At 44.1% G+C, this 27985-nt stretch overlaps 2 protein-coding genes across 4 annotated transcripts; one reads left to right on the forward strand and one right to left on the reverse strand.

Moving 5' to 3' along the window:
- The first annotated feature begins 4708 nt into the window (after positions 1-4708).
- Positions 4709-13361, forward strand: LOC101761613 (kinesin-like protein KIN-14M). Of its 3 annotated transcripts, XM_012845694.2 has the most exons (21): positions 4709-5047; positions 5149-5339; positions 5440-5550; positions 6300-6525; positions 6954-7105; positions 7203-7286; positions 7405-7482; positions 7548-7673; positions 7764-7787; positions 8045-8746; positions 8824-8905; positions 8997-9092; positions 9175-9354; positions 9487-9593; positions 9709-9887; positions 10186-10350; positions 10433-10686; positions 10767-10930; positions 11199-11758; positions 11966-12066; positions 12983-13361. In XM_012845694.2, exons 1-21 carry the CDS (start codon positions 5020-5022, stop codon positions 13057-13059), a joined length of 3687 nt encoding a protein of 1228 aa, XP_012701148.2. In that variant the 5' UTR covers positions 4709-5019; the 3' UTR covers positions 13060-13361. The 3 variants fall into 3 exon arrangements, with proteins under 3 accessions (XP_012701148.2, XP_012701149.1, XP_014660629.1); XM_012845695.2 differs by lacking the exons at positions 4709-5047; positions 5149-5339; positions 6300-6525 and having other exon boundaries at positions 5448-5550; XM_014805143.2 differs by lacking the exons at positions 4709-5047; positions 5149-5339; positions 5440-5550 and having other exon boundaries at positions 6398-6525; positions 7000-7105.
- A 1668-nt stretch (positions 13362-15029) lies between these two features.
- LOC101762569 (ABC transporter G family member 42) lies at positions 15030-25466 on the reverse strand. The gene is made up of 21 exons (XM_004965543.4): positions 24752-25466; positions 22981-23435; positions 22810-22886; positions 22326-22379; positions 21191-21281; positions 20083-20384; positions 19706-19987; positions 19292-19608; positions 19043-19203; positions 18844-18959; positions 18605-18761; positions 18381-18494; positions 18120-18295; positions 17657-18004; positions 17110-17400; positions 16952-17035; positions 16702-16835; positions 16346-16573; positions 16091-16262; positions 15752-16006; positions 15030-15664 (listed from the first exon to the last, which is right to left on the reverse strand). Exons 1-21 carry the CDS (start codon positions 25165-25167, stop codon positions 15395-15397), a joined length of 4500 nt encoding a protein of 1499 aa, XP_004965600.1. The 5' UTR covers positions 25168-25466; the 3' UTR covers positions 15030-15394.
- Positions 25467-27985: the final 2519 nt, after the last annotated feature.

The following is a 27985-nucleotide window of genomic DNA, read 5'->3' on the forward strand; positions in this document are numbered from 1 at the left end:
CTAGAATCTTGCATATTGAAGATGGACTAATAATGAGCACAATTAATTGATAAAACAGAAAAATAGGCCATGTTATATTAAACAAAAGTGGTCAAGAATGACAGATCGTGAGAGAGGAAAGTGCAGAAGGTAAATGAAAAGCATTTGCTAGGTTAATTTAAATTCACCAATTAAGTCCAACGGAGTTATTTTGTGCCTATAGGGAAGATTGAGGGTGTTAGATTGGCAATGGTTGCTACAAATGGGTAATTAGTTTTAACAGAACTCTGAAACTCTCATGTTAATTTTAGCGGTTTTTTTATGGTATCACAGTATGTCAGTATTAGTAAAAAAGAATCACATTCAAAATCTGCAAATAACCTACATCAGCCGCGGTCGGTGGGAACTGAATTCTGTTCACTGGCCGTAGGCACACTGTTGGATTATGCTATTGTTGGCTGATCCTTTGATCTGTGGGTTGTGGGTCTTGAAACTCCTTACCATAGTTTACTAGCTAATCCGGTAACCCCTTATGTGTAAGAAAGAAAGCATGGTGCACTTGCACACCAATTTACGTTATCTTCCAGGAACTAGTCCATGAATAAGCCATGCATGCAAAAGGAAATTTTTCTTAGGGTTGAAGGCAGGAACTAGTCCACGAATACAAACACGAAATCTGAAAACATGATGCCATTGGCCATTGTTCACTGATTTCAACCACAGAAACCCCCAACAAGTGATGCTGCAATGCCAAGAAAGTGACCTGCTGTGACTGTGAGACCACAGCAGTGACCTGGTCTGCAAACTGCATGATTGGCAAGAGGGGGTGTCTTTTGTGCAGTGGAGAAGAAAACAAACCCATCATCATATACCCTACTGGCCCCGGCTGTCGAGTGTCAAGGTTCTTAATCATTAAATTAGCCAATCAAACCAATGATATTTGAGACGCAAAACGCTTGTCCTCCCAACGTGCTCCACATGTACAGATTCGGCGAAATTTGAGTACCGAAGTTTCCATCGAGATCTCAATGGAAGATGATTCACTGACTCTGAGCTGGCGGTGGCCTTGATGGAGATCTTGTTGTGGCAGCAAGCTACCGCACGCGGTCGATTTGATAGCGAAGTTCTTCAATTTTAATCATGGTTAAGGTATATGATTGGAGGAATTTAAGCCAGATCACCAACACTGATGAGAACAATCACATTTGGCATGTAGTTCTGCTGGCATGCTGCAGTCAGAGTTGCCTCCATTTCATGAATGGTTCGACGAAGGAGAGAATGTACACGTGCGCACGTACAGCTTAGCTAGCTATTACCACCTGCACAGTTTATCTTTGATTGCATGTTGAATTCGCGTGTCAACAGATACAAAATAAAACGTGCAGAACATCCAGGCAGATCCTGACGATTGCCTCGCCTACCAACCATACGTGTACATGTAAAGAGGTAAAGAACAGCCTCGTAATTCATACAATCACACAGGCACACAGCTCAAATCAATGCAATGTCCTCCTAATTCAATGTGATTTGAGAAGTTGACTGAATTATTGTTACTTAATTTTGGCGCCAAAAGTCCACCCTACGTGTTGCTACTAGTAGTATACTCGTCGAACGATGCAATTATTGTGCTTCAGACCAATCACCTTTTTCTTCTTTGGAGCGATATGTATGCTTATGTTCTTTTCTTTGTTGCAGCCGTGGAGTGCAGCAATCTTGTGCACCCTATTAAAGGAGGAGGAGGACAAAGGAGACGGGCCCCTTTTGTTCTGTCGATAAGAGTGTTCACAGCTTTGTTATCTGATCCATTGAGCATTGTTGATCCATGGAACGCTCTAGAAAAGCAGACCTGTAATTCAATCGAGTACCTAGCATGTCTTTTTTTCAGACCAAGCAAAAGATTTGCGTGTCATTTCGATGAAGGAGCAAAGTTAATTAGTGGGCCGTAAGATTAATGATGGAACTCGAGTACTGTAGCAGGTCCGACAAAACTAGGAAAATGAAGAGCTATTCTGATATTTTTTACTAGATATAACATATCAAAGGAATAACATAGCAGTATAATCATCTTTCAGTCCATCGTACCTGCTTTTAACCGTCAATCATTCAAGATAAAACAAAACTAACTAATCAGCCATGTTTCTAAACTCTAAAGCTGCTTTTCTCATAGTTGCCAAGTAGTTTCACCAGCTAGAGACCCTGTACCTGAATGATCAGTCAGTTCCCAAAAGCCGCATTAGGTACATGCCTGTAACTTTGCAGGCCTCACCATTGCAATTGCCATCCCCACTACCACCACCCTGAACCCCAATTTCTCCCCTCTTTCAGAGTAATTAACTCGCATCGCAAAGGTGAAAGCACACAAAACACTAATTAATCAAGCCACTAATTAGCACTCTTACCTAAGTACAGAAACCTGTGATCCATGAGTAGGAGATATATTTTTTAAAAGTTGATCAGTCGGTGTCCTTTAACCAGTGTTGGTATACACGGACCCTAGAATGCGCTTACCAGAGACGTGATCCAGTGCGGTTGCCGCTGGTTTGGGGGCAACTGGGCATACATGGCAAGCATAGCGTCGAGGGTATTATATTTAATTAGGGCTCTTTTGATCTTTGAATCTTGGTATATCCTGCTTTAATCAGCTTTGCCTTTGGAGAGCATGCTTGCTTGTGGCCTAATTGGGGGACGGATAGGTCTGAATGCATGCTCTTGCTCACTGGTGTCCTTCTCATAGTTTCCTTTGTTCTTTGTGTATTCAAGTTGCAAGTTGATGAATGAAGTAACTGAGGATTGGCTATGGAGTATGGAGTACCGTGTAGGGAATAGGAAGATCATCAGATATGCGTTCAGGGCTTTTGCAATGATATATATCGTTGCACTTTCTGCAAAGTATATTATTGCAAGGTTCAGCAAGTTGCTGCCCTTTTACAGTAACTGAAACATTGACTATGTGCAGCAAGTAGTATCTTGTAGCACTCTTGCAGTTGCACTGAAATATCTGTGCACTTTGCGCAAAGTTTTATGAGGTACTATTTTGTATTCCTGTGGGCCTTTTGCACTGAAAAGGTTTTGCACTTCCGCATGACCTTCACGAGGTATTTGTACTACAATTGCTGCGTTTGGCAGGGTGTAGACCAACAGAGAAGCTTCCTTGTGAGAAAGAAAGATGCAGCCTTTTTCAGAAGAATATGTACTATGTAGGGATCCTCAAGACTTCGCTACGAATGACGGTCACTGTTTACTCCACAAGTTTCAGTTGAAGCACTACTCTAGCCTTACTTCCACGAGGCAGTGACATAGATGTGTTATTGGACACTTGTTTTTTGACCCGTTTGAAAGATTATGAAGAGTTTGTTTGTTTCCATGTTCCAACTAAATCGTTGTCAAATTCCCAATAGCCTGCAGGCTGCAGGCTCGTTTGCAAATCGCGACAACTACTGGAAACACTAGTGCCCTTAATGGGCCACGAAAAGGCCGGAATGGCTGATTTGGACTTGTGGTGATTGGCTAAACTTCTTTCTATTTGGTTGGGTCCAAGCCTCCTCCTCTCCTCGATGACCACATGTGGGTCTCTTACTTGCTCCAATTCAGACTTTTGGGCCTCGAGTGGTTGCGTCCAAACACAAGAGCCCAAGCAAAAGAAGCCCACCACATACTTCCTTTTTCTTTATTTTAGGGACATGGTCCTAAAATCTTGGCAACAATTGCTTGAGCTGGTCAGACTTATGCAAGCTTAGCTTGCTGATAAAATCATAAAAGGCAGGTAAGGCTATGCCTGCCCCGAGCTAGCATTACATTATCCATCGATTTAATCCGCTTGATCAGTTCATTTTCCAAAGACCAACAGCTCAACACCCACAGGCCACAAGAGTTTTCAATTGAACGGGCGACGTGCTCGGCCTCGACGCCACGCAGAAACTCCGAGCAGGACAGGGTGCATTACCAACCGATGCCGTACGTGCGTGATGGCCACTACCGCTACCGGCTCCTCTAGCTGATGTCGTCTCTTCCCGGCTGATGACTCCATTAAACAGCGGCGCGTGTAGACGACTAAACACGGTGCCTTCCCGGCGACGGAATGGGCTTCCGTTTCCATACATGCGTGTATGGTCAATTGATGGCCGCGGGTTTAGAAAAGGCATGCCCGTCTCCGTGACGTGCTAATCTTTGCACTTGATGAGCTTCTTTTTTATGAAGCTCACTTGATGAGCTGCCAGCAAGGATAACGATGCGTCGTGTGGAAGCGATCGACTAGAAAATTACTCTGATTCTTTAATTGGCAATACTCTGTCAGGACATGAAGGAAGTAGCCCTAAAGTCTGAATTCGCCCCAAACAAAAAGAAAAGGAAGCCATGCAGTAAAATGTTATCTGAAGTCTGAACTCAGTCCAAACAAGAGGGAGGCCTGCGGCTAATCTGAATATTGTGAACATTAAGCTGAAGAACTGATGCTCGCCTGATTCTGACGGTGGCGAGTCGCTGGGAAGTTGAAGGGCGGGGCCGAGTCCGACGTGATCCTGTTTGATAGTGAAATGAGCCGGTGTGGCGGTTGCTGCCGCTGTCAGTCGTTCTTCAACCACCGCCGTCCAGCCACGGACTTTCGGTGCTGCTGCCTTTCTTTTTCGCATCAGCTTGATGTGTAAGTAGACTTCCGAAAGCCTCCCCGAACAAATTAATTACAAATATTTTGTTCATTCTTTTAACGGAAAGTTGCGGATGAACATGAGAGACTTGTGAGTATTTGGGAGGAGCTCCATGGTCTCCAGTCTCCGCGCACCACTCTAGTTCTGCCCAACCCCAGTAGTAGCCAGCTCAAGAGCACACCATCCCGTTCCCACCACCCTCCCTGACTCCCTCCGCACGTCGCCCACTCGCCCACGTCTTCTCGATCGTCCCCACCTCCCGCGCGCGCTTCGCCTCCCCGTCCGGTCGCCTCCTCCTCCCGGGTGGGTCAAACACCTCCGTCTCCGGCCTCTCAATCCGATTCCACCACCGTACCTCCCGGCGGCACCCTTCCTTCGGGCTCGCCCGATTCCCCCCATGTCCGTCGCCGCCGCCGCCGAGTCGCGTAAACCCCTCTACCCTGCAGCCTTCACCAAGTTGCTGTCACCCGGCGCGGCGCTTACCGCGGATCGTTAACTTTTTTTTTCAATGTCTGTTTGTTCGCAGCGGAGAGCCGGGAGGAGCGGCGGCGGCGATCGGAGGCGGTCGCGTGGCTGCGGTCGCTGCTGGCGGGCGAGGGGCTGCCGTTGCCCCCGCCGCGCGCGTCCGATCACGACCTCCGGGCCGCGCTCGTCGACGGCGCGCTCCTCGCCGCGGCGCTCCGCACGCTCGCCCCTGCTGCTTCGACTCCCGACGAGGTAGGACGTCGCCGATCGCCCTGCTCCGCGCGAGGGCGCGCGCGCGGCTCCATTTTGGGTTTGTCAGGTCATGATCGACTGATCGTAGTCGCTGCTGCAGGGCGGAGCCTCGGCGGCGGCGGCGGCGGCTGGGGGGACCGATGTGGCGAGGTTCCTGGCGGCCGTGGAGCGGATGGGCCTGCCCACCTTCGCCGCCTCCGACCTCGACAGGGTACGCGTTCGATTCTCCCTTAGACCATCAACTGCATCTGCTTGGGTTCAGTAGCTACTATTCCAAAAACAATTAAAAAAGCAGTTGAGGTTTAGTTGTGACTTGCGTGTCTGACAACATTTTGGAACTCCGGGTGCTGTGCGGTAGCGTTTCAAATCGGAGAAGCTTGGACTCTGCTTTCGCTGTAGGTGGCCGATGCTTGTGATTACTCTTCAGTTTGTTGATTGGCCAGATGACACGTTAATCTCGTCCTTTTCTGCTTAAACCGGTACTGGGTGCTGGGTGCGGCATGTGCTAGCTTCCAATTCAGAAACAGAAAATTTCACTATTCCTCAAACTTATGACATGTGACTCCACTAGCACGGTAGCATGGTGCACGTTATCCAAATGACAGACCGTATGAAAATTTTGGGACATCGACATATCCATTCCAACATTTCACATAAGTTTTATTACATTAATTATTTTATGAAGCTCAAGTTGTAATAAAATCGATGGCAAGTCCGTAGTGAGTAGCAATTTGCTCTGGACTACAAAAAATGTAACAAAGATGTAAACAATCATTTGTTCAATGATGGGTTTTTATGATATCCAGATATCCACTTCAGCCATGTTCCAATGTGATGCATATTCGATTACTATGGTGATGTTCTGGCAATATTTGTCAGTTCTGCAATATTGCCACCTCTCTGCAATATAAAAAATTATCTACCTGCCCTCATTCCTTCACATTATTGGCATTCATCTAGGGCCCAATGTCAGCTGTGATTGTCTGTCTTCTTGCACTAAGGGATCGGTTTGGCTCCCATGTTGGGGAAGGCTTGCACTGTAGCCTTGAAGAAAACGGTAGGATGCCAAGCATGGAGTTTTCCATAAGGGAAAATGGTCATAGTACACAGAACTCTGGGTTCGGAGAAGAGAGTAAACAAGCGAGAGGGAACCTACAAAAGGTCTCCAAAAGTCCAGGTCCATCAGGTGAGATTTTCTCTACATGTCAATTTTTTTTTCGAGAATGCGTAGGAGAGGTGCGCATCTTTGTATTAAGAAGATGAAAATCGATAAGTTTGTTGCACCGCAAGGTAGTGGTGTGCTCGAAACCATTAGCCATACAATTGTAATCCATGGAAAAATCAATCAATAATTAAGGAGTAAGAACACACACTGGTTAGTTAGTCTAATGTAGGTTTCGATACAGCCGGTGGCGCTGCACATGCCAAAGCTTTCAGCAGTTCAAGGGGCTACAGACAAAACTAAATAGGGTTATCCCATTAGTTCTGAAATTTTAAAGAAATATGCACATAATTAAATGCATACAGTTACTGATACTTAGTCCTTGCAATGGAGCCTTAAGATGTAAAGCAGGTCACTTATCAGTTGAAAATTCTTTATTTTTTTTATTGTAGAACCATCATCTCCGATGTCACGGCCTGAACTATCTTCTATTTCAAGGCATGCCGGGCACAATTTCCATGAAGTCTTCCATCTGAGACATGGAGTTTATTCTGATGTGCCTACTTCTAAAATTTTGGAGATGATGAAATCCACCAACTTGGATGTAAGGGCATTATAGTACTCATTTTTTAAATGTACTTAGATAATCATGTCAGCACAATATCTTTTTTATTCTTTGTATCATGGAACCAATTTTGCAGAACGCTCCTACCCAGTCACTTCTGAGTTTTGTGAATAGCATCCTTGACGAGATCATTGAGAATAAGAATGGAGAAATTCCTTATGTAGGCTACTCAAAAGCAATGCAGTTAGTTGTTTCTGTTCATACTCGAAGCCTTTGGTACATTTTGTTTTATAGTATCTTTTGCCCTCTTGAATAAAAAGATACTGTTCCTTGCGCAGCACATCACTTGCTTGTTGAGAAAGGTAATACTGGAGATTGAACGACGCATTTCTACTCAAGCAGAACACATAAGAAATGTAAGGAGCACTATTTTATAATTAATTTTCAGATTATTCCTGTCGTAATTGTTACTTGTATTCAGCAAAATAACCTTATGAGAGCACGTGAAGAGAAATATAAATCAAGGATAAGAGTATTAGAAGCACTTGCAAGCGGGATGAGTGGACAAACACAAATACACTCGAATGCAACAAATGGAAAAGCAAATGTACGTTGCAACATAAGTTTCGGTTTATATTTGACACCTAACATGAACAATATGTCTCTTTCTTATATAGTTTCTTAAATTATTTTTCAGGTTGCTGCAGATTATGTCATGAAGGTTTGTTTCTTGTCCAAAAACTGGTTACTTGTTCATTTTACTGTCCTCTGCATATATTTAATTGAACTTTTGCTACTGTTTGCTTTACAATTTTGTGTTGATCTAAATTCTGTAAAAGGGCTTGTAACCAAATAAGCATTGATAGTTCAGGAAGAATCAGCTTAAAGGCACCACAAGATCAAGTTTTCCCAAACAATGGCATGGTTTAACTTAAGCCTCCTTTGTGTGAATATTGATTAATTCTTTTCATTCTTTAGATGGACAAAAGCAAAGGTGAAGAACGAAGATTGGTTGACAAAGATATGCCAAGCTCGATGAAGGACAAGGAAGATGTAACTAGATTGACAAAGGATAAGGAAGATATGGCTAGGCTCTTGAAAGATAAGGAAGAAATAATTAGACTGATGAAAGAGAAGGAAGAAATAGTTACGCTGATTAAGGAGAAGGAAGATATTGGTACCTTGAAGAACGGCAAAGTGGATGACAAAGATCAATCAGCAGATGTACATGCAGCTAAATCAATGACATATGATGATAAAATATTTAGGATGATGAAGGAAAAAGAAGAAAGTAATCATACAATTATGAAACTAAAGCTCGAATTAGAAACCATGAAATCATCATATGAAGAGAGCCAGAGCATGTTAAAGTCAGTGAAGGAAGACATGCTTAAGCTTCTAAAGGACAAGGATAATAGTGACATTATAATATCAAAACTCAGGCAAGAGCTTGCAGAAGCAGGAAAATCTCATAACAGACGTATTCAAGAACTGGAGACTAGAGCTTTGCAGGCAAATGAGGAGTTCGAACAGAGGATAAAAGCAGTAGAGCTAATGCTCGAAGATTCTAGAATGAGAGCAAGCGATTTTGAGGAATCGTTAAAATCAAGAATCGAAAGTTGGGAGCAGAAGGAAATCATGGTGAACCAATTTGTAGGTCTGCAAATACAGAGTGTCCAGGTAGTGACGGTTAAATTAGTTGTTCTCGGTGTTTCTTGTAAGACATAATAATTAAATTAAAACTTCTCCCCTATCAGGATTTGAGGTTGTCTTCTGTTTCCATTAGGCATGAAATCCAAAACTGCCAGAAAAGATGGTGTGAAGAAATTAGTGGCCTTGGTATGAATGAGCACAACTAGTGATTTTATTCCTCATTGCATACACTTAATAATTGGCATTTATAACTTGCATAACCGTACCAACTCTGCAGGACAAAGTCTTAATGTACTGATAAATGATGCTGAAAATTATCATGCTGCTCTTGAAGAAAATAGAAAATTGTTCAATGAGATTCAGGAGCTAAAAGGTGACTGTGAACAAAAATATTTTTTTGGGTATATTCATCTCCTTAACTGTATAGATTTTTAGGTTGCTTATTTCTTAACCAGGAAACATAAGAGTTCATTGCCGGATAAGACCTTTTCTTCCCGGGGAGGATAGGAAATCTACTACAATTGAATATGTTGGTGATGATGGTGAACTCATTATTGCAAATCCCACACGAAAAGGAAATGAAGGGAGCAAGTCATTCAAATTCAACAAAGTTCTTGGCCCCACTGCTTCTCAAGGTACATATGAAAATGTGATCAACGTGATGTCCCTTTGCGTTAGATATTGATGACTTTATTGTATTATAGGTAAGGATCATACTTTTGGAGCACTAACATAAAATATCTGCCTTATTTTTTTTCCTTTTAAAGATGAGGTTTTCAAGGACATTCAACCCCTTATCAGATCAGTTCTTGATGGCTATAATGTTTGCATTTTTGCATATGGTCAAACTGGATCAGGAAAAACGTACACAATGGTATGAATCACTGCATATAAAATTCTTCATATAATTAGCTTCTTTCAGAGAATGAACGTTTTCTCTTCAGCTATAATGTATTCATGGTACCATTTTCTTTGTTGAACTATCTCAGACTGGACCTGAAAATGCAACCGAGAAGGAATGGGGTGTTAATTACAGAGCTTTGAATGACCTGTTCCACATTTCACATAATCGTGGGGATACAATCATGTATGAATTTAGTGTTCAAATGATTGAGATATACAATGAACAAATCCGTGATCTTCTTTGCAGCAATGGTCCAGAGAAGAAATATCCTTTGCCCCCCTCTGAGTACTCACATTTATTTGTTATACATCTTCATTTTCTCTTCCAATGTGATAAGTATACATGCAACTGGACCCTAGGCCTGGCTTTGAACTAGTTCAGTTGATTCAGTTCAAATGAACGTATGTAGAAACTTGAAAATTAGTTGGGCATCCTTTTACCATCCATGATGGAACAATTGGCTATCTACATGCCTTGTAATAACATATCCCCTCAAATCATTTGCATGTTTACAAATGAAACAGTTTATAAGAACATTGAACTTTTCCTTTAACTTGCACACACTAGGGATTTTGAATGCCAGCCAACCCAATGGGCTTGCTGTTCCTGATGCAACATTGCATCCTGTTAGCTCAATGTCTGATGTTATTCAGTTAATGAGAATGGGACTTGCAAACAGAGCTGTGGGTTCAACAGCATTGAATGAAAGAAGCAGCAGATCTCACAGGTAAATTTTCATACTCCATAATCCAGTTATGTTTTCCTTATGGTTATTTTTAAAACGAAGACTAATTTGATTAATTCTGCAGTGTTGTTACCATACACATTCGAGGTTTAGATTTGAAAACTGGAGCTACTTTGCGCGGCGCACTACATCTCGTTGATCTTGCTGGTAGTGAGAGAGTGGACCGTTCTGCTGTTACAGGAGATAGACTCAAAGAAGCACAGCACATTAACAAATCTCTGTCCGCTCTTGGAGATGTCATATTTTCTTTATCACAGAAGAATGCACATGTACCGTACCGGAACAGCAAACTTACACAAGTCCTGCAAACTTCTTTGGGTGATTACTGCTGCTGGTTGTTCTATATATCATTGTCCTCCATGTTATGTTGTTACTTACCCAAAAGTTTTCATCTGCAGGTGGCCATGCAAAAACCTTGATGTTTGTGCAGATCAACCCAGATGTCTCATCTTATTCAGAGACTCTAAGTACTTTAAAGTTCGCTGAAAGGGTTTCTGGAGTGGAACTAGGTGCTGCAAAGGCGAATAAAGAGGGCAAAGATATCAGAGAATTTATGGAACAGGTGAGAAAGCTCTGTTTTCCTTTTGCCCATCTCTTTGTTATTCGTACCAAGGAAGTAGATATAGATTACAATTGTTTATTCTCTAATACACTACTAGTCTACTATACTTCATCTGTATACAATGATCATTTAGCAATAAGATTTACCTCCGGACGTGACATAATTAGAGTTTTTTCTTGTTCTGAACTGAAAGCAGAACTGCAACACCATTCCTCTCACCAGCACTTTCAGACATCATTTGATTTCTAATGTCCTTTCCACCCTGCAGCTTTCACTGCTCAAAGATAAAATTGCAAAGAAAGATGAGGAAATAAACAGATTACAACTACTCAAGACACAAACTCCAAGGGCCAGGACAGTGAAACGTGCTGATTCCCCATTGAAACATTCATCCTCCTCCCCGGGCATATCTTCTTTAGGGAGCAGAATCAAACACCGAAGAACGGCGTCTGGTGGAAAAGCAATGAACATTGGCAGTAGGGCTGGCTCTGATGCTGATAACTTCTCTGATATCAGTGACAGGCACTCTGAATCTGGTTCTATGCAGTCTGTTGATGATATCCAACCACAGAGGGGCATTATGGGACTTCCTAAGATCTCTTTAGGTGAGATGAGTCAGAATTCTGCTGACCCTGAGCTTGCTTGCTTTGGCTATGCTGAATCAGAGGAGAGGTTAAGTGATATATCAGATAGTGGTCTTTCCATGGGCACAGAGACTGATGTTTCAGTAGGCAGTATAGTTGAGTTGACACTCTTCCCAGAGCAGGAAAAAACATCTAGCACCCTGAAAGAGAAAGAGAAGGCACCAAAAACTCCAAATGATCGTTTGTAAGTGCTCTCCATTTATCTATAGTGAAAATTCCTACAATCATGGTTTCATGATGCAAATATGTTTCCTTGCGAGTTACAACTATCATTTCTTTTCAATCTGCATATAATTAGCATTTAGTAGGAGCATTGGGTGTTGAGATTGGATTTGGTTGGCCATTTGTCTTAATTTTTTTTATTTATAAGCACATAATCTTCCTCATACAGGTCTAAGGTGGCCACTCGAGTCCAGAGGACAACAGCACCAAAACCAGCTCAAACTTCATTATGGCCTAAACTAAGAGATCCTCCAGCTCCTAGATCTCCATGTAAGCTCCAGTGCCAACCATATTTTCTTTGGATTCATGGAACTGAATTTCTGTTCCTGCATAAGCATCATTAAGGCAATGATTGCGGCAAAGTTCAAAAATATGCCTTGCATTAAAATTTTTTCCCATGCCTGAGAATAATCTGAATATCTAAAACATGAACTGAAAATCTCCATAATTCGGATAAGAACACATGTGGAAAAAAATTAATGAGATATGTGACACTCCACTATCATGTCTGAAGATCTACTATTTAAATATATCATTTGTACAACACTGAATATGCCCCCAAGTTAAGCAAAATACCATCGAGAGTTAAAACTAGTGGATTATTTGTTCAAGTAAAGGAGGATGCCAAGGTGCTGCTACTTATTTTTATATGATTTTCCAACAAGTTTCACTTCCATGTTGCAAACAGAAACACCAATTTATAGTATTATTTTTATAAAAGGGAAAACGAGATAAAGCTTGGGTCACTAATAAAGTTACCCTAGGAGTAAGCTAAATCAGTAATTGCTTGATAAGTCATGGTGCTCCCTTGACCTTTGCTTACTAGTTACTCCAATACATGACGGTTACCCATGGGGAACCTGTAGCAGCGTGTACTGTAGTAACTCAGTTCCAAAAAGTTTTGATCTGATTAAATGAAACTAGTGTAGGTTCAAGTGTAGAAAAGAAGTTAAACCCTTCTAACAAGGCAGTGTGCTAAGGCAATTTACCAACTGATGCAGTATGGGTACATTACCCACCACTGGCTTTGCTCTGTGGCTTAGTTTTGGATGAACTGGCTGTAGTGTATCATTTTTTTACTAATGCAAATTAGTGGGATTTATATCTATTCTGAGTTAGAATGTTAGGTAAGACTTACTATGCATTATTAAAAACATATAAAATATTATGAATTCTTTTTGTGCAGTGTCAGCTGCGAGAACGTCATCGACACAAGCAATATCTGCACCAAGAACGTCAAATACTACAAAGAGATGGACATAGCTCAAGTTTGATCAATGTGTTCCAGCACTAGTTTTATGTTTTGTACAGCACTCAGATAATATCTATTATTTATGGCTGCTCATCGATGATGCCCTCTGCTTTTCCTAACCGTTGATGAAATTTGGATTCATTGGAGAAGATGATTCTGTTGGATAGTAGTTTTTCCCCTTTTTGATGAAAGAGAGATATTCTCTTTTCTGTGTAGTGATTATGTAAATTTTTCTTGTACATATGTAAGGGTAGAAAAAGCTTTGTTGATTTGTTGAAAGAGGGAATAAATCTTCATTGATTGTTGAAAAGAAGTGATACTACTTTTTTTTAACAAAAGTACCCCCTCCATTCTATTTTCATAGGAATTTAATCATTAGTGGTTTTACAAATCTTTTTTAGCAAACAAAAACTTTAGTATCACTATAGATTCACTGTTATTTTTAGTATTACCGTAGTAGTACTTCTATCTGGATGCATTGCCAGAAATCCAAACGAAAACAAAGTTGATCCTCTACTTTCAACACCTGTAAACAATGGATGCATATTAATCTTCCTCAATACTACTCGCGGCGTCGTCTTCCTCGGCCTCCATCTCGCATCGCCCGACGTGGCGCCGCGCGGCCCTTCGCCTCCATCCTTCCCGTGCCTCGAGCACCGGCGCTCCTCCTTGATACAACTCGTCTCCATGAGCTAGATCCCATTGCCTCACCCCTTCCAGGTTAGTCGCCATCACCAACGAGATCGTTCATGGCGGCTGTCTCTCTTTTGCCTTCCCCCCTCTCTCACTACGTGGGGTTTAGGTTCGGTGGTTGTGGGATTTGTTGAGAAGAGATGCGAATGGATTGCATCTTGTTTTGTTATTCAATTTTGAGTTCCAACTGTTTCAACTCAAATTTGGACTCTCATCTGAAATTTCTTCTATGTTGGCTCCAATTTGATGCTTGTACATCTTCAATCTAGACAAATTTGAGAGCTTGGATGATTTGTGATCTAATCCGGACATCGAGCATAAGGGAAGCTGGAAGTAGTATGCTCATATCTCTGATCTCTTGTGTGTCTCTGTCACCACTGGAGGAGAGAAGGAAAAGGAAGGGCCTGAAGCCGAAGATGGCGCCAGCGGTGACGGAAGGCGTATTTGAGTGAGTACATTTTAAGTATGTGTATGACTTTGTGGGCCCTGCGTGCCCGTGTGCGCTTTGTTCATATAGGCCAGTGCTGTTACTGCTGTAGCGTTTCAGGCATCGAACATTTTCTGTCTTGCGAATTCAGTAAAGCTGAACCGGGGTTTCCGGCGGCGTTCACCGGCGCTCCTCCTGAGATCTTATCCTCCTCCTGATTGCTCTGTGCTTGCTCACATTCCCGGCTTGATCTCGCCGGTGAGCCTAGGGTGGTTACAGTCTCCTGTCGAGTGTCGAACAGCTTTCTGAAAACCCATTCTCAAAGTAGCCGGTGATGCACAGCACGTCACCACCCTGCCCATCCTCCCTATCTCTGGTTCGAAGAGTATTGTTCTGATTCCATAGGTTATGTGCTGATATAAATATAGTGTGGTTTTGTTTTTGGAGTACCCAAACACCAATTTACAGGGGAAAAGTTTTTCACTGTTTTTTCTTGTGCACAGTAAAATACAGGTGTAAACTGTTTACCGCTGCATACTTTCTCAAATCATCCAAACAGATTATATTACTGTTCAAGTACTGCTCAGCATCTATAATTCTTTCTTACTGCACCGCAGTGAATAAGACAAGGAGATGGTGGTTTTAGCATGTCTTGTACGTTGGAAACAACATTCAGGCAGATTTTCGCCTCTCATGGATGTAGATTCTCCAATAGATTTTTCCAATGTCTCCCATTCAACTATGAAGGTTTTATGCTTGCTTTTGTCATAGTTCCTCCTCATGGATGCATGATGCTCGCAGCTTGATGGCTATCACCTTGTAATAAGTTTGGACTGATTTTTTTCTAGAGGCTAAGCCAGATATTTTTCCATTATAGAAAGAGTACTATAAATCCCAGCCTTCATTCTTGCCCTTGACTTTAGAGTAACGAAAAAAAAATTCACCATTTACAAAGCTTTATCATGCTTGCCCTTGAGACTTTGTTAGATAAAAAAAGTCCCAGTGAATAAATAGGGCATGAACAAATTCTACTAATAATTGCGCTCTTGTAATGTTCCATGGTTAAATGGCTAGAATGCCGTGTAGGACCTCGCCACATTTGGCTATGCGTGGAATACCCAAACTACGCCCTATGTACACTGACAATACATAAGTAACCAAAAATGGAAGGAGAAAAGGATATGTTCTTTCAATAATCTCAAGAGCTTTGCTGCCAGATTTTGGTCCTATCTTTGCTGGAAGTTCAACTTCTTGATGCAGACTGCGTACATGAATGCGAAGAACACTGGAAAGAGCACAAGGACCGGCGCAACAACTGGCATAAAATTCCTGTGGTATCCAAAATGATGTGTTACGTAGTAACTGATTGTCTGTTTTTCTCCACCGGGGACTGAGATTTCCTCTTCCAGGTCTCCGTATTGTGTCACTATGAGCCCATAAACAGTCCATGCCAGTGGGCAAATCCAGTAGTACCAGATCCACCATCTGGGAATTCTCTGAAACAAGAGTGGAGAAAAAAAATCAGCTTTTGTAATACTACAGAAAAGGATGGCAGGAATTGTTTGATTGAAGAGACAACTAACCGGTCTTGGAATGAAGAAGCCTGAGAAGAGGTTGAAGAGCGAATAGAAAGCTGCGGCAAAGATGGCTGCAACCTCATGGTTCGGTGAGATTGAGACAGTCATCATGCCATAGAAGGTGAAGTAGAGGAAGGAGAAGTAGGAAATGAAGAAGAACCAGAAGAACTTGGCAGCAGTCCATTGTAAGCTCATCATGGCGTATATGATAAGGGTGTAGTAAGTTGTTTGGACAAACACATAGGGGATCTCCATGACAACCTGCAAAAGCAAAATTTGAGTGACTCTAGAGAGCGAATAATACCTATCACTGTGTTTTATAATAGTTCTATGGTGTTTCTTTACCTGAGCAATGGCATAGGGCAATGCAGAGTACATCCCAGCAGCCCTCTCTCGGTAGAAAACTGTCCTCTCAATTGAAACAATTGGCTGCACGGTTGAGCAATTGTTGATACCAACAAACATCACAGCTGTGTACATTCCTCCCATAACAATCCTGAGAGTGTTTGCATCTCCCCTGCAATAGAAAGCATCAACACTTTCAGATGCTAGTAAGTTAGGAACAAAACGATCAAAGATGAAGAGAGTTAGAAAATTTACATTTTGGTGCCTATCCTCCAAAAAATGGAGCCGAGCAGCAAGGCAACAAACAAAGTGAAGAAAAATCTAACAAGGTTGTAATCCGGGCTGCGCCAATAGGTCAGCCACTGTTTCCAGAGGCAGGCTTTGAACTGTCCTATTATGGATTGAGAGTACTGTGTGGCGAAATAAAGATCTGATGTTCCTGGCTCTGGTTGACTCAGCCGGTTCACCTGTACCTTGTTTTGCCTGGAAAAAATAACATCGAATTGCACAAGGAATCAGTTATTGAACCTGAAAACATACTGCATACACAGCTAGCCGAGAATAAAGGCAACATATGTTTTTTAAAAAATGGGAGCATAGCTATCATTTACTTGTACAGATCTGATGTTTTGTAGTACTCAGCAAAATCCATCTTTAGTCGCACTTCAGCAGCAATTGAACTGACTTCGAGCATCCATGTCGCAGGATTGTACTTATCTTTGATTTTAGGTACTCCAGGAATCGCCTAGTTGCATAATTGAACAGCAGATTAGATATTTCACTTTAATTTTTTATTTTCACCCTTGCTTTAAATTTACTTATGCAAAAATAATTTTTTGCGCGACATGGAGCTTTATTTACCTCAAAATACTCAACCATTTTCTGGGAGTTGCGACCCAATTGTCCAGAGTAGATCACCTGGCCTCCTCTTTTCAGCAATAGCAACTGCACAAAAGAGCTCAGGTTAACATCCAATAGTTTAAAAGGTGGAACAACTTGTAAATGCTACTCATACCCACCTCATCAAAAGCCTCAAAGATGTCAATGCTTGGCTGATGGATTGTGCAAACCACTGTCCGTCCAGTGTCAACTGTGTTTCGCACTGTTCGCATGACAATTGCGGCAGCTCTTGCATCAAGGCCTGATGTTGGTTCATCCATGAAGATGATCGATGGGTTGGCGACGAGCTCCACAGCTATCGTTAACCTTTTCCTTTGCTCTGTTGAAAGCCCTGTGATTCCCGGTAGGCCAACTAAAGCATCCTTCAGATTGTCGAGCTCCACTAGTTCCATAACTTCATCCACAAATTGCTGCAACCATTGAGATATGTTATATGTGAGTTTGGTAAAGTGCGATGTGTAATTTACTTTAAAAACAAATAAAAAATGTTATTATTTGCACTGTTTCTTGTCATATCTTTCAAAACTCAAACTAAGAGGTCCTAGTGACAACAAAGAATACAAACTTCTTAGTCCATTTATCTTACTAGCAGACATTTTATCTTCCAAGCAAAGATATCAAGCAAATAAAAGAATAGTGTCAGGATGGGAAAAGGACATGACTTACAATCTTGATATCATCAGTGATTTCTTGATCTCCAATCATTTCAGGAAGGCGCAAGAAGGCAGAATATATCAAAGATTCCCTAACTGTGACCTGAGGAGAATGGATATCATTTTGCTCGCAGTAACCAGAAATCCTTGCAAATGTGGCTTGGTTCTTGGGATAGCCAGCAATTCTGATATCACCTTCAATATAACCCCCAGTCTTTCTTCCAGCCAAGACATCCATAAGAGTAGTCTTTCCAGCTCCACTGACACCCATAAGTGCTGTTAGCACTCCAGGCCTGAATGACCCCGTAACCTCACGCAATAATTGGAGCCTGTTATCCTGCACTCCTTGTTGTTTCATTTCCTGGGCAAACAATAGAATTCAATATCAATTTTCCATGTTCGAACGTAAAAGCGCATTCAGGATGGTGAGAAATGGGACAGGAAAAACTGGTGAGAATAGATGAAGGTGAACTCACCGCAGGCATGTCGACATAGTAGTTCACATTATCAAAAGACATGGCAAGAGGGTTGAATGGAAGAACCATTCCTCTTCTTGGAGCAGCTTCATTGCTGCCAACGGACATGATTCGTGAAATCCCATTTGATGAAGAGTTGCTCAGACGCGCACTCAGTCTCATCTCCTTCATTTCCTCTGTAATAATTAAACCTCAGATTAGAAATTGTCATTTGTTTTTCAGCTTCACTTGTAAGCTATGACTTTTGTCAGAGTTGCTTACTGCTATGACCACCGTCCCTTGATTTTGTGCTGCCATTTCTTACTGTCCGATGCCCATTGCCTTCCGCCTCCTCTGCAGTTTCTTCTGATATAACAGCTTGTGGCTTGCCGAGAGCTGACGATTAAAGAATAGGTGAATTAGATATCGACACAAAAACTATCACCAGCAAGTTTTTATTTTAAGGATGACCAACAAGGAATTAAGATTATAGTTTAGGCACTTACGGTTCAGATACATGAGTGACAGTGTGAAAAGTATATTGAAGAAGATGGTGAAACCCAAGAGAGCTGCTGCTCCGATCCAGTACCAGTTTTTGTCAACAAAGATGTTGGCGCCTTCAAGCATAGATACACCTAGTCTTTTCGGAACACCACTTTGGTCCTATAAACATCAGCACAAACACCTTGTCAACAAAAATATATATTTGTAAACTAGTGAAAATTCAGCATAGTAGTGAGCTTACCAGTACGAACTTGTTCATCCACCGAGGAGCATAGAATTCATTGACTGCTAGAGCATTAAATCCATACATTAAAGGTGAAACCCAATAGCCCCAGATCCACCATTTAGGGATGAAATCTGTAGAAAGAACTAGTCAGCAAGGCTAAAATATTGATCTATAGAAAAGTGTGAGTGAAAAGGGAAAAAGACAAGTAATGGACCTTTTGGCAGGAGAAAGCCTCCAAGAACAAAGAAGATAAGAAGAGATAGTGCTCCACCAGTGTGAGCAATGATCATGGATCTGCAAAGTCCGGCGGTTGCTCTAAAAAGCCCACCTGCCATCTGCTGGATCAAAAACACGAGCAGCAAGTGCTTGAAAAACCTGCACGCAAATACCACAATTTACAGTTATAAACTGTGGTTCCTGGAATATAAAGTAGTAAAAAGAGAAGGACAACTATTTTTTGTACCTGTCAGCCTCTGGAGCAAACCCTATGGTGTAGTATGTGACAAGAACCCAGACTATAGATTCAATTATGGAGAATGGGATTCTGAGAACGACATTTGGTAGTGTGAAGACCCAAGCAGGGTAAAAGAGGAGGTCCCTGTGCTTGTAGAACACTGGTAACCTTGTTATGGCCAAAGAGAGCTCCGCAAAACCATTGAACATATTGACTATCAGACTAAAGAGTAGTGCTCCAATGTAGACAAAGCCATCATCTACATTCCTTTGATGCATGTGGGTCCTTAGAAACACCGTTGACGAGATGAGGGCTACAATGATGAGCTTCAGAGTTGACACAGACAGACAATGAATGTCAGTCAATAGCATTGGGACTTTTGAGCAGTGGCACGAGTGAGACTTGCAAAAGAAGTCTGCTTACCTGTATAGTCTTGAAGATGTACACAAATGAATTGCGCTTGATAAGGAGCCACTCCTTGTCAAAGGATGCCTTGAGAAGTTCTATGGTTGACACCGAATGTTTTGAGAATACAAGAGCAGCTTGATGGCAACGGCTCTTGTCAAACGGCAGTGAGAGGTGGTTCTCTAGCTGGAGCCCGACGTGGAACCGTTTAAACCGCTGTGCAAATTCTGGGACCGAAATGTATCTGTAAGGCCTCTGCTTGTCAGCCCAGTACTGCTCCTGATCCTTCCTTGATGTCACCTGAAAAGTAGACAAAGAAAAGGTTCTCGTGCAATTCTTAAACTGGAACTTTCAGAGACATAGCAAGTGATTACTAGACAAGTGCTGAATGCTACCTCCTGAAGAAAGTCTGCAGTACCCTTGCGCTCAGGGCAGCGGAATCCACAGGATTCAAAGAACTCGAGAACGTATTCGCGAGGTCCCTGGTAAACAATTTGGCCTTCTGACAGTAGGATGATGTCATCGAATAGGTCGAAGGTCTCAGGGGCAGGCTGAAGGAGGGACATGAGGATGGTGGCCTCGCCCAGGTGCACAATTTGCTGGAGACATTTGACGATTTGGAATGTGGTGGAACTGTCCAATCCGGTTGATATCTCATCCATGAATAGCACCTTGGTTGGGCCAACAATCATCTCTCCTGCATTACAAAATAGCAAAGTTTATTATTAAAAAAATGTTCATAAAAAATTTATCACTTAGCGCAGGCACAACTACTGCATCCATTAGGGCTCCTCTGTAATCAGTGGCACTACAGTAATTTTCTGTCAGATTTTGTCCTGTTCGTTTTTAATCATTTTAGAACTATTATATATTACATTCACTCATCTAACCCTACAATGCAGTAATTTCTACAGAATAGGTTGCCAACGAGAAGACTAGAAACTCTTATCATGTCACTATGCCAGAATCATGACATGTACACTAGAATTGTATTGTACGGAGTAGTATGCTTTCTCTTGTACTCTTGAAGAGAAAAGGAGTGGTTACTGTTTGGATAAGTGATCATCCAACAACCATGGAAAGCCCGAACCACAAGATGCAGCGTCACAAACTGCTGCATTCCGATCAAATGCCCATGTATTTGATGTGTGGACCTCAAAGGCACGGCACAAAAGCACAGGATCTTTTATTTTTATTTGTTGGAACTACAAGATGTGACACTAGAATTGCGCTGTCAGCCAGGTTTCAGTCTTCTAGGAATGCCATACGCTTGAGACTTTCGAGTTTCTTTCAGGAAAATTACATGATTAAACTCCCAACAGCTTCTAATTTTCGCATAAATCCAAATTCGATGTCGATTCAGGCATCTGCGCTGCGCCCATCACACTATAAAGTTCAAACCAGAAAGAAAGAGACAACCTTACCAGCCCCACCCCTTTTTCTCAACATCAACGTGCAGTGAGCATGACATAACGCTGAGCAAAGCAGTTAACAAATATTTACCTGTGGTGACACGCTTCTTCTGGCCTCCGGAGATCCCTCGCTGCATCTGGTCACCGACGATGGTGTCAGCGCAGATGTCCAGCCCCAGTATCTGCACCCAAGAACAACCCAGACAGGCAGTGAGACATCCCATCGCGATCAAGGCAGTTACACATCTGATGACACTGGTAGAGCGCCATTAGCCGGTGTCAAACTACTCAGTTAACGTCTCGAAAGCGACTGTTACCCGCGAAAACCCCTTTTTTCAAACCTCACCAACCGTCCATCCGCCCTGACCATGCAAACTGTGCCGATGGCAAAGCTAAGAAAAGGTGGAAACCTCTGGCTGGGCATTTCGATGAACACGTCAGGTGGGACGATCTGGTGACGCCAGCGCTCCATCGCCGTGAGGCCAGGTTGGTGCACCAACCCCCTGCATCCAGAGCTGCTTGCGGCAAGACCCCACCAGGAATGGAGAATGTGTCCCCCAAGCAGGTCAAGGAGATGGCTTGGCTTGGGTTTAGTGGTCAAAAGATTCAGGAGTGAGCAAACCAACCCACTGACCAGTAGTTATCCCTGGACCCTGGTTCAGCCTCAGCCTCAACTACTCGGTGGTGTGTGTCAGAGTAGTGGACTTGGTGATGGATTCTTCCTGGAAAAATGCTCCCCTTCCTATCTTCTCGTTCACCTAATCATGGCACCACGATCCACAAGATCATACCTGTTTTCGCGTGCGCCGTATGCGGCCATGTCTGACGTCTCTACCGTCTTTTGCCCGTGATTGGCTACTGGAAGCAGCATTGGGTTGTTGCTGTGGACAAAGGGCGGCTTTTGGGTGAACTAGTAAATGTCGTCGTTGGAGTCTTGTGTCAATGGCTCAGTGGTCAATGGTGCTGTCAAATTTGGAGTGTGCGGAGAAAGTAATTCTTGGTTCTTTTTATCTTCTGGAAGATATTGAACCCAAAAAGTTACTATCTGATATTGAAGCGCTCAACCCAGAGGTCCTTGCATCGTCAAAAGAAAACTTTTCATTGTGGACTTATGTCCCCAGGCTTTGCTCTCTTTCGGTAACTTTCGTCGATGAAAATAGATGCTCAAAAAAGTAGAGTAATGCAAGATAGAAAAAAAAAAGTTTACAGAGCTACAGGGCTCTTACCCTGAGAGTGTAATCCGTTTGGAGACTGCTCTGCACTCCTTCCATTGAAGTGGCCTGGTATAAACATGATGAATAATCAGTACATGTGCACAAAAGAAAACGTAGACTACAAAACAAAGCAGAGTTGGGTGCTATTTCGCATGATGTAGTTTGATGTTATGTCTCCTGGGCTCCTGGCACTAAAGTACTTCGTATGGTGTCCCACTTAGCACTTACTGGGGCCAGATGACATTAGCTCTGAAAATTACATTTTGTTAGTGATAACAACATGTTTTCGTCGTTTACAGAGGAGCAGATTCCGTGGTTTGAGGTAGGAGATGTCCCACTTGTTGGGAACGGAATTTGGGACCATGATTTGAACGCCGCAACTAAATTTTGCAGCTTCTTCATGTCAGTTTCCTAATTCATGTTTTGCCGCGACAATCTTTGTGCATGCTGATAATAACAATACACTAGCCCATATTCTTCTGTGCCCGGACCCTACCTTCATGAAGAGGTCGACTTCAGGCTCCGGCCGGATGCCTGCCTCCTTCTCCCTCCTCGTCAACTCGGTCATAAGATCTGCTCGATCATCATGGTTAATTCTTCTTCAATGATTGTGTGTTCTTCACGATTGATTAACGAAGGTTGGAAAGCCAAGCAATGCAATGCGTACCGTATTTTGTGCCGACGCCCTGGCACCTGGCTGAGAAGTCGAGCGTCTCCTTGACCGTCATCTCGCCGACGTGCACGTCGGTCTGGCTGATGTACGCCGCCGTCTTCTGGGGCACGAACTCGTCCAGCGCGAACCCGTTGTACGTGACCTCGCCGGCGCACCGGAGCGTCGGGTCCAGCTTGCCGGCGAGGGCGAGCAGCAGCGTCGTCTTCCCCGAGGACGGCGGGCCGAGCAGCAGCGTCATCCGCGACGGCCGGACCACGCCGGAGACGTCCTTGAGGATGGTCAGCGTGGCCTGCCTCCCCAGCCGGATGCCGCAGAGGCCCAGGGCGCCCTCCGCGATGTTGCGCGCCGTGTTGATCAGCGTCGGCAGCGCGCGGCTGCCCACATGGCACTTGGCCTCCACCGTCAGCTGCTCGAACCGCACCTCCACCGTCGGCAGCTCGATGCCCACCCTGCAGCATTTGTTTTTTTTCAATTAATTAGTTTCCCGAGATAATTGAGCAAAAATGCCTTATTGGTTCATGTACAGATTCAGCAAAATTTCATCGAATAACTTTTATGTGGAGACGGAAATGATTGGGGTTGGGTTGCATCATTGTTGGAGTAAGCTAGCTGCTGCTCTGTAGAGGTTTGGATGTCAACTTTTAAGCAAACCTTTTGGGACCAGAGGCAGACTGAACCTGTTGTTTTGGAATCATCACATCCAAAGTGCACGCTTTATAATTCTTTTTTTTAAAAAAAATTAAACTAGTGTGCTGGTCCTAACTTGGTAGTGCTCCTTCCATAAAAAATGTCATGTTTAGTCCCAAAAAATATAGAACCAACAGTAGTATGTGTAGGCTACAAACATAATGAATACTCTCCATCAATTGATCCGTGAGAAACCTCGTCATGGACATGTGGTGGATGACCTCATTAACAAGGCTCCACTATGTATAGTTTTTTCCTTTTTTTTTTTGTTTCTGAAAGGCCCCACTATAGTTTGGTTTCAGTACAACGGCTGGCTATTTGGGTTTGTTCAACTGCAGTGGCCTTGTGACACAAGCACTCAACAGGTAGCCTAATTGCCCCTCAAAGCCAAGCAATTGCAATGGAAATTAAGGGGCAGAAAGGGAGGGCCATCTGTCGTTTCTACTAGCGACACCCCATCAGTCTATTCATGGTGGGTGCTGGTTACCTCAAGGACAATGTTCTAGTCTTCTAGATGGATATATGCATAAAGGAGGAGGAACCATATTCTAGCCAACACATTAGAACCGAGAAAGAAAGAGCAAAAGGTAGTTTCTTTCTGAAAACATGGTAGAAAAAGTAGTTTGAATGAACCAAAGATTGCTTCCATATTTCAAAAAGGGTACATGACATATAAATGTTCATTGATTCTTTGTTTTCCTTTTCCTTTTTCTTTTTGTTTTTTTGCAAACGTGCTGTTTTGAGTGCGTACACTCTTGGAATTGGAAGGACGGACAGACTGAAGGTCCCTCTCCGATTGTACGTTTGACTACCTACTTATCGAAGACAACACTCGTGCTTATGGCCATAGGAAAATTTTAAATTAAATGCGATCTTTTTTTGTGTGTGTGGTTTGTGTTGGCAGCCTGCAGAGCAAGCAACTGAACTGTGCGTCAGTGGCCTGTTGTGCACGCGCGCCCATCGATCTAATTCCGAAAAGTGTGTCTCAACTCTCAACTGTGCTATCGATCGATTATTATTCACCTGCGACGGCGATGAAGAGAAAGGAAAGCAACACAAGAAGTGAGGGAGGGGGCACCTGTCGATGCGGTTGCGGAGCTTCTGTAGGAAGCGCTGGTTGTCCTCGTCGGCGACGCGGAAGACGCGCTCGATGAACTCCTGGCGGTCGCCGACGTCTAGCTTGCGCACGTCCACCTCCTTGAACTGCTGCTTGCCGCCGGGCTTGGCATCGTTGGCCTCTGCCTCCGTGGAGGAGGAGAGGATGGCGGTGCGCACGCGGTTGTAGGTGGGGAGGCGCTCGATGGCGGCCCAGCGCAGCGCCTCCTCGTCGTCGTCGCGGCCGCTCCGGCCCCCGCGGCTGCCCCCGCGGGACCCCGCCCACGGGTGCGGCATGAAGGCCTCGTCGACGCCCCACGCCTCCATGCCCATGCCCCGCCCGATGCTCCGGCTCATCCGCCGCCCCGACTCCCATACCTTCTCCATCGCGCTCTCCATATCGATCTCCGGTGGCTGCTGTGTGTTCCCGGCGCGGCGGCCCGGCGGTGGTCACGCCGCTCTCGTGCTTCTCGCCTCGCTAGAGACACGGCTGGTGGTGGTGGTGGTGGTGGTGTTACGTGCGCGCGCGAAGCTGCGGGATGGGCTCCGCTAGAGCTGCGTACGCACGTCAGTGCGGCAGTTGGTGGTGGTGCCGTGCGAGCTCCATGGTCGAGTCGAGCCTCTGGAATCTCTCCCTGCGTGTGGCGTAGTTACAGAGGGAGGGGAGGGGAGGGGAGGGAGAGGAGTGAGTGGGCAGGCGAGAGAGAGGGAGCGCGGGTTTATATGCGGTGCGTGCAGGTGGCGCGCGCGGGGAGGAAACTAACGTGGGTTGGCTGGCAACTGATGTGTTTTAACCAGGTTTCGTTGCTACGGGGGCCTTTGCTTTTCGGATAAAAAAGACGGTGGTGACTGTGTGTGATTCATGTGCATGGTGTTGGGCCGGGTTGGTGTGGGCGGGGAGGAAGCCGGAAGGGGGAAGGGGGAAGGGGGTGTGGACTTGCGGCGGCAGGCGCGGTTGACCTCAGTGGACCGCGGTGGGTGGGTGCAGGCATCGCCCAGGAAACCGGCGCGGTAGGTGGGCACGGGTACGCGCCCTGGCAGAGAGAGGTGGCTGGGGGGGCGCGCTGGTGCGGTGCGGGTGCGGGGTCGGCCGGGTGGGTGTGCGAGAGCCGAGCCCCCGAGGCCCTGAGCGAGAGGCCGAGAGCAGAGCAGCGGGAGCAAGCTCGGAGCAGGTTGGCCACCGGCCCACCGACATCGGCGGCCGGCTCGGGGTCTTGCCTGTTTCGGCTGAAGCACTGAGGGCGGAACCGAGCCCCAAGCCCCCAACCGAGCGCCCGGGAACGCCGTGCGGGATTCCGGGTCCCGGCCGGCCGGATAGCTCTGTGCCTGCGGCGCCGTGCGTGTCACCTTGCGCGTGTGGTCATGTGGTGGTGCTGGGGGACGTGCGTGCATGGCGCTCGTCTCAGCAATGTGCGAATGGATTCGCTTGCGTTCCCAACAGTTCAGTGATTACGGGCCATAATTTGCCGCACACGGCTGGTTTTCCTTTGTCTATATTCAGGAATCTAGCTGCTACTACTACTAGATGCACTGACCCATTAAGAATTTCCACGGCGTCTTGTATCTAGTTCCCGTCGTTTTCTTTTTCCCGCTATATCTACGAGCTCGTTTTGCTGAAAGTATATTGCTGGGATCCAGTAACCATCACCAAGCCAGATTTGGGCACTGTTCAACTTACTATGACTTCAATTTTGGTCAGCAGCACAGTAACACCACCAGTAGCTACAAATGGGATTTTCTTCCCTCGTTTGGATAGAAAAGTAGTAGTCCTTTCAAATATGGCTACTACTTCACCCAAACGATTTTTCATGATAAGAAAAAATCTTTGCAGTACAAGTTAACCATACGAGTGGAGTCTCAACAGTTTGGGACACATTTTTGAATGTTGCAGCTTACAACTATGAGGGGCCAAATAAAGGGCCCTTACTATTTTTCTGAATTTCCCATGCATCATGAACAGTCATAAACTAAATTAAATCCCTGCTTTTTTTTTCTTCCAACTGCGGGACTTAATTAGCTAGCTAGTAGTACTGACTAATTCCTAATCATGTAGTAGAATATTGTCACATGAATAGCATGATCAACATGGTTTAAAGCGGAAGGGACAAAAAGGTATTATGTTGACCGCGCACTATTAGGCCCTGTTTGGGAAGGGGTGTTAAAGTTTTTAACACCCCACTTTTAACACTTTTTAACACTTTCCTATCCAAACACTTGTGTTAAAAGTGGGGTGTTAAAGTTTAACACCCCATTTTTCATAAACACATGGAGGAGGTGTTAAAACTTGCTAAAGGTGTTAAAAGTGGTCCCCCTCTCCACTTTTTCCCAGGTTACCCCTTCTCTCTCCTCCCTCTCTCTCCGCCGGCCATAAATGAGGGGGCAATGGAGTCATTTCCCACCAAAGGTGTTAAAGTTTAACACATCATCCAAACACCCCAATGTGTTAAACTTTAGCACTCTATTTGAGAGTGTTAAAACTTTAACACTTGTTAAATTTTAACGCAGGGTATCCAAACAGGCCCTTAGTTAAAACACTATGTATACTGAATTCGGTTGGTTGATCTTTTTATTTTCACGGAGAAGAGTGTGCGAGTTGAGCGCCGTTGCGGCAGTTAGGTACTCCCAATTGGGAGATGCTATTACAAGACCTCAGCGAGAAGAATATAATGGTCAAGGTCTCAAGCGTATCGCATGATGTTATAATGCTTTTAGAATCATATTGGACATGATGCTTACAGAAAGGAACTAAAGCGCGCGTGAGAAGGTTCCTACCCAAGTATCAAGTAATGTAAGGCGAGATGCCCTTTAATTAACATCGTGAGCCATGCTACCACCAGCACCAATTTAACAATGAGGATGGCTTTTCTGGGGGTGTCTTTTCTTTTCATCTCTCTTCCCTGCTGGTGGCACTAGGCCGGGATGAATTTCTGGAGTACATAAATTTCGGTGTCTGGAAATCTAGAAGGGATGACTTTTGCTCGTCAGAGCTAGGGCTCGCCGTGCATACATAAATTATTAAGGTGGTCTGGTGATGCGCATGGTGCTTTTACATGGAAGTTCCATGGAATCGTTTGTGAATAAGCTTTCTAGCTGCTAACTCACGTAAAAAAGCTAGCTAGCCAAGCTCTGACGAACGTTCACACGGTAAATCGGGAACAAAAGTACCTGTCTCTTGCCAATAACTTCCGTCCTGAACTCTCTGGTTTTGGAAGACTAA

This window comes from Setaria italica, chromosome IV (assembly GCF_000263155.2).
Source record: "Setaria italica strain Yugu1 chromosome IV, Setaria_italica_v2.0, whole genome shotgun sequence".
Taxonomy (NCBI): domain Eukaryota; kingdom Viridiplantae; phylum Streptophyta; class Magnoliopsida; order Poales; family Poaceae; genus Setaria; species Setaria italica.

Coding starts and splice junctions, on each gene's coding strand:
- LOC101761613 (XM_012845694.2), top strand. CDS start 5,020: ATGTCCGTCGCCGCCGCCGCCGAGTCGC. Junction 5,340..5,439: donor CTGCTTCGACTCCCGACGAG/GTAGGACGTCGC, acceptor TCGCTGCTGCAG/GGCGGAGCCTCGGCGGCGGC. Junction 10,351..10,432: donor AGAAGCAGCAGATCTCACAG/GTAAATTTTCAT, acceptor TTAATTCTGCAG/TGTTGTTACCATACACATTC.
- LOC101762569 (XM_004965543.4), bottom strand. CDS start 25,167: ATGGAGAGCGCGATGGAGAAGGTATGGGAGTCGGGGCGGCGGATGAGC. Junction 17,036..17,109: donor TCTTTGAGGCTTTTGATGAG/GTGGGTATGAGT, acceptor TCTTTTGTGCAG/TTGCTATTGCTGAAAAGAGG. Junction 15,665..15,751: donor GCTTCTTCATTCCAAGACCG/GTTAGTTGTCTC, acceptor CTCTTGTTTCAG/AGAATTCCCAGATGGTGGAT.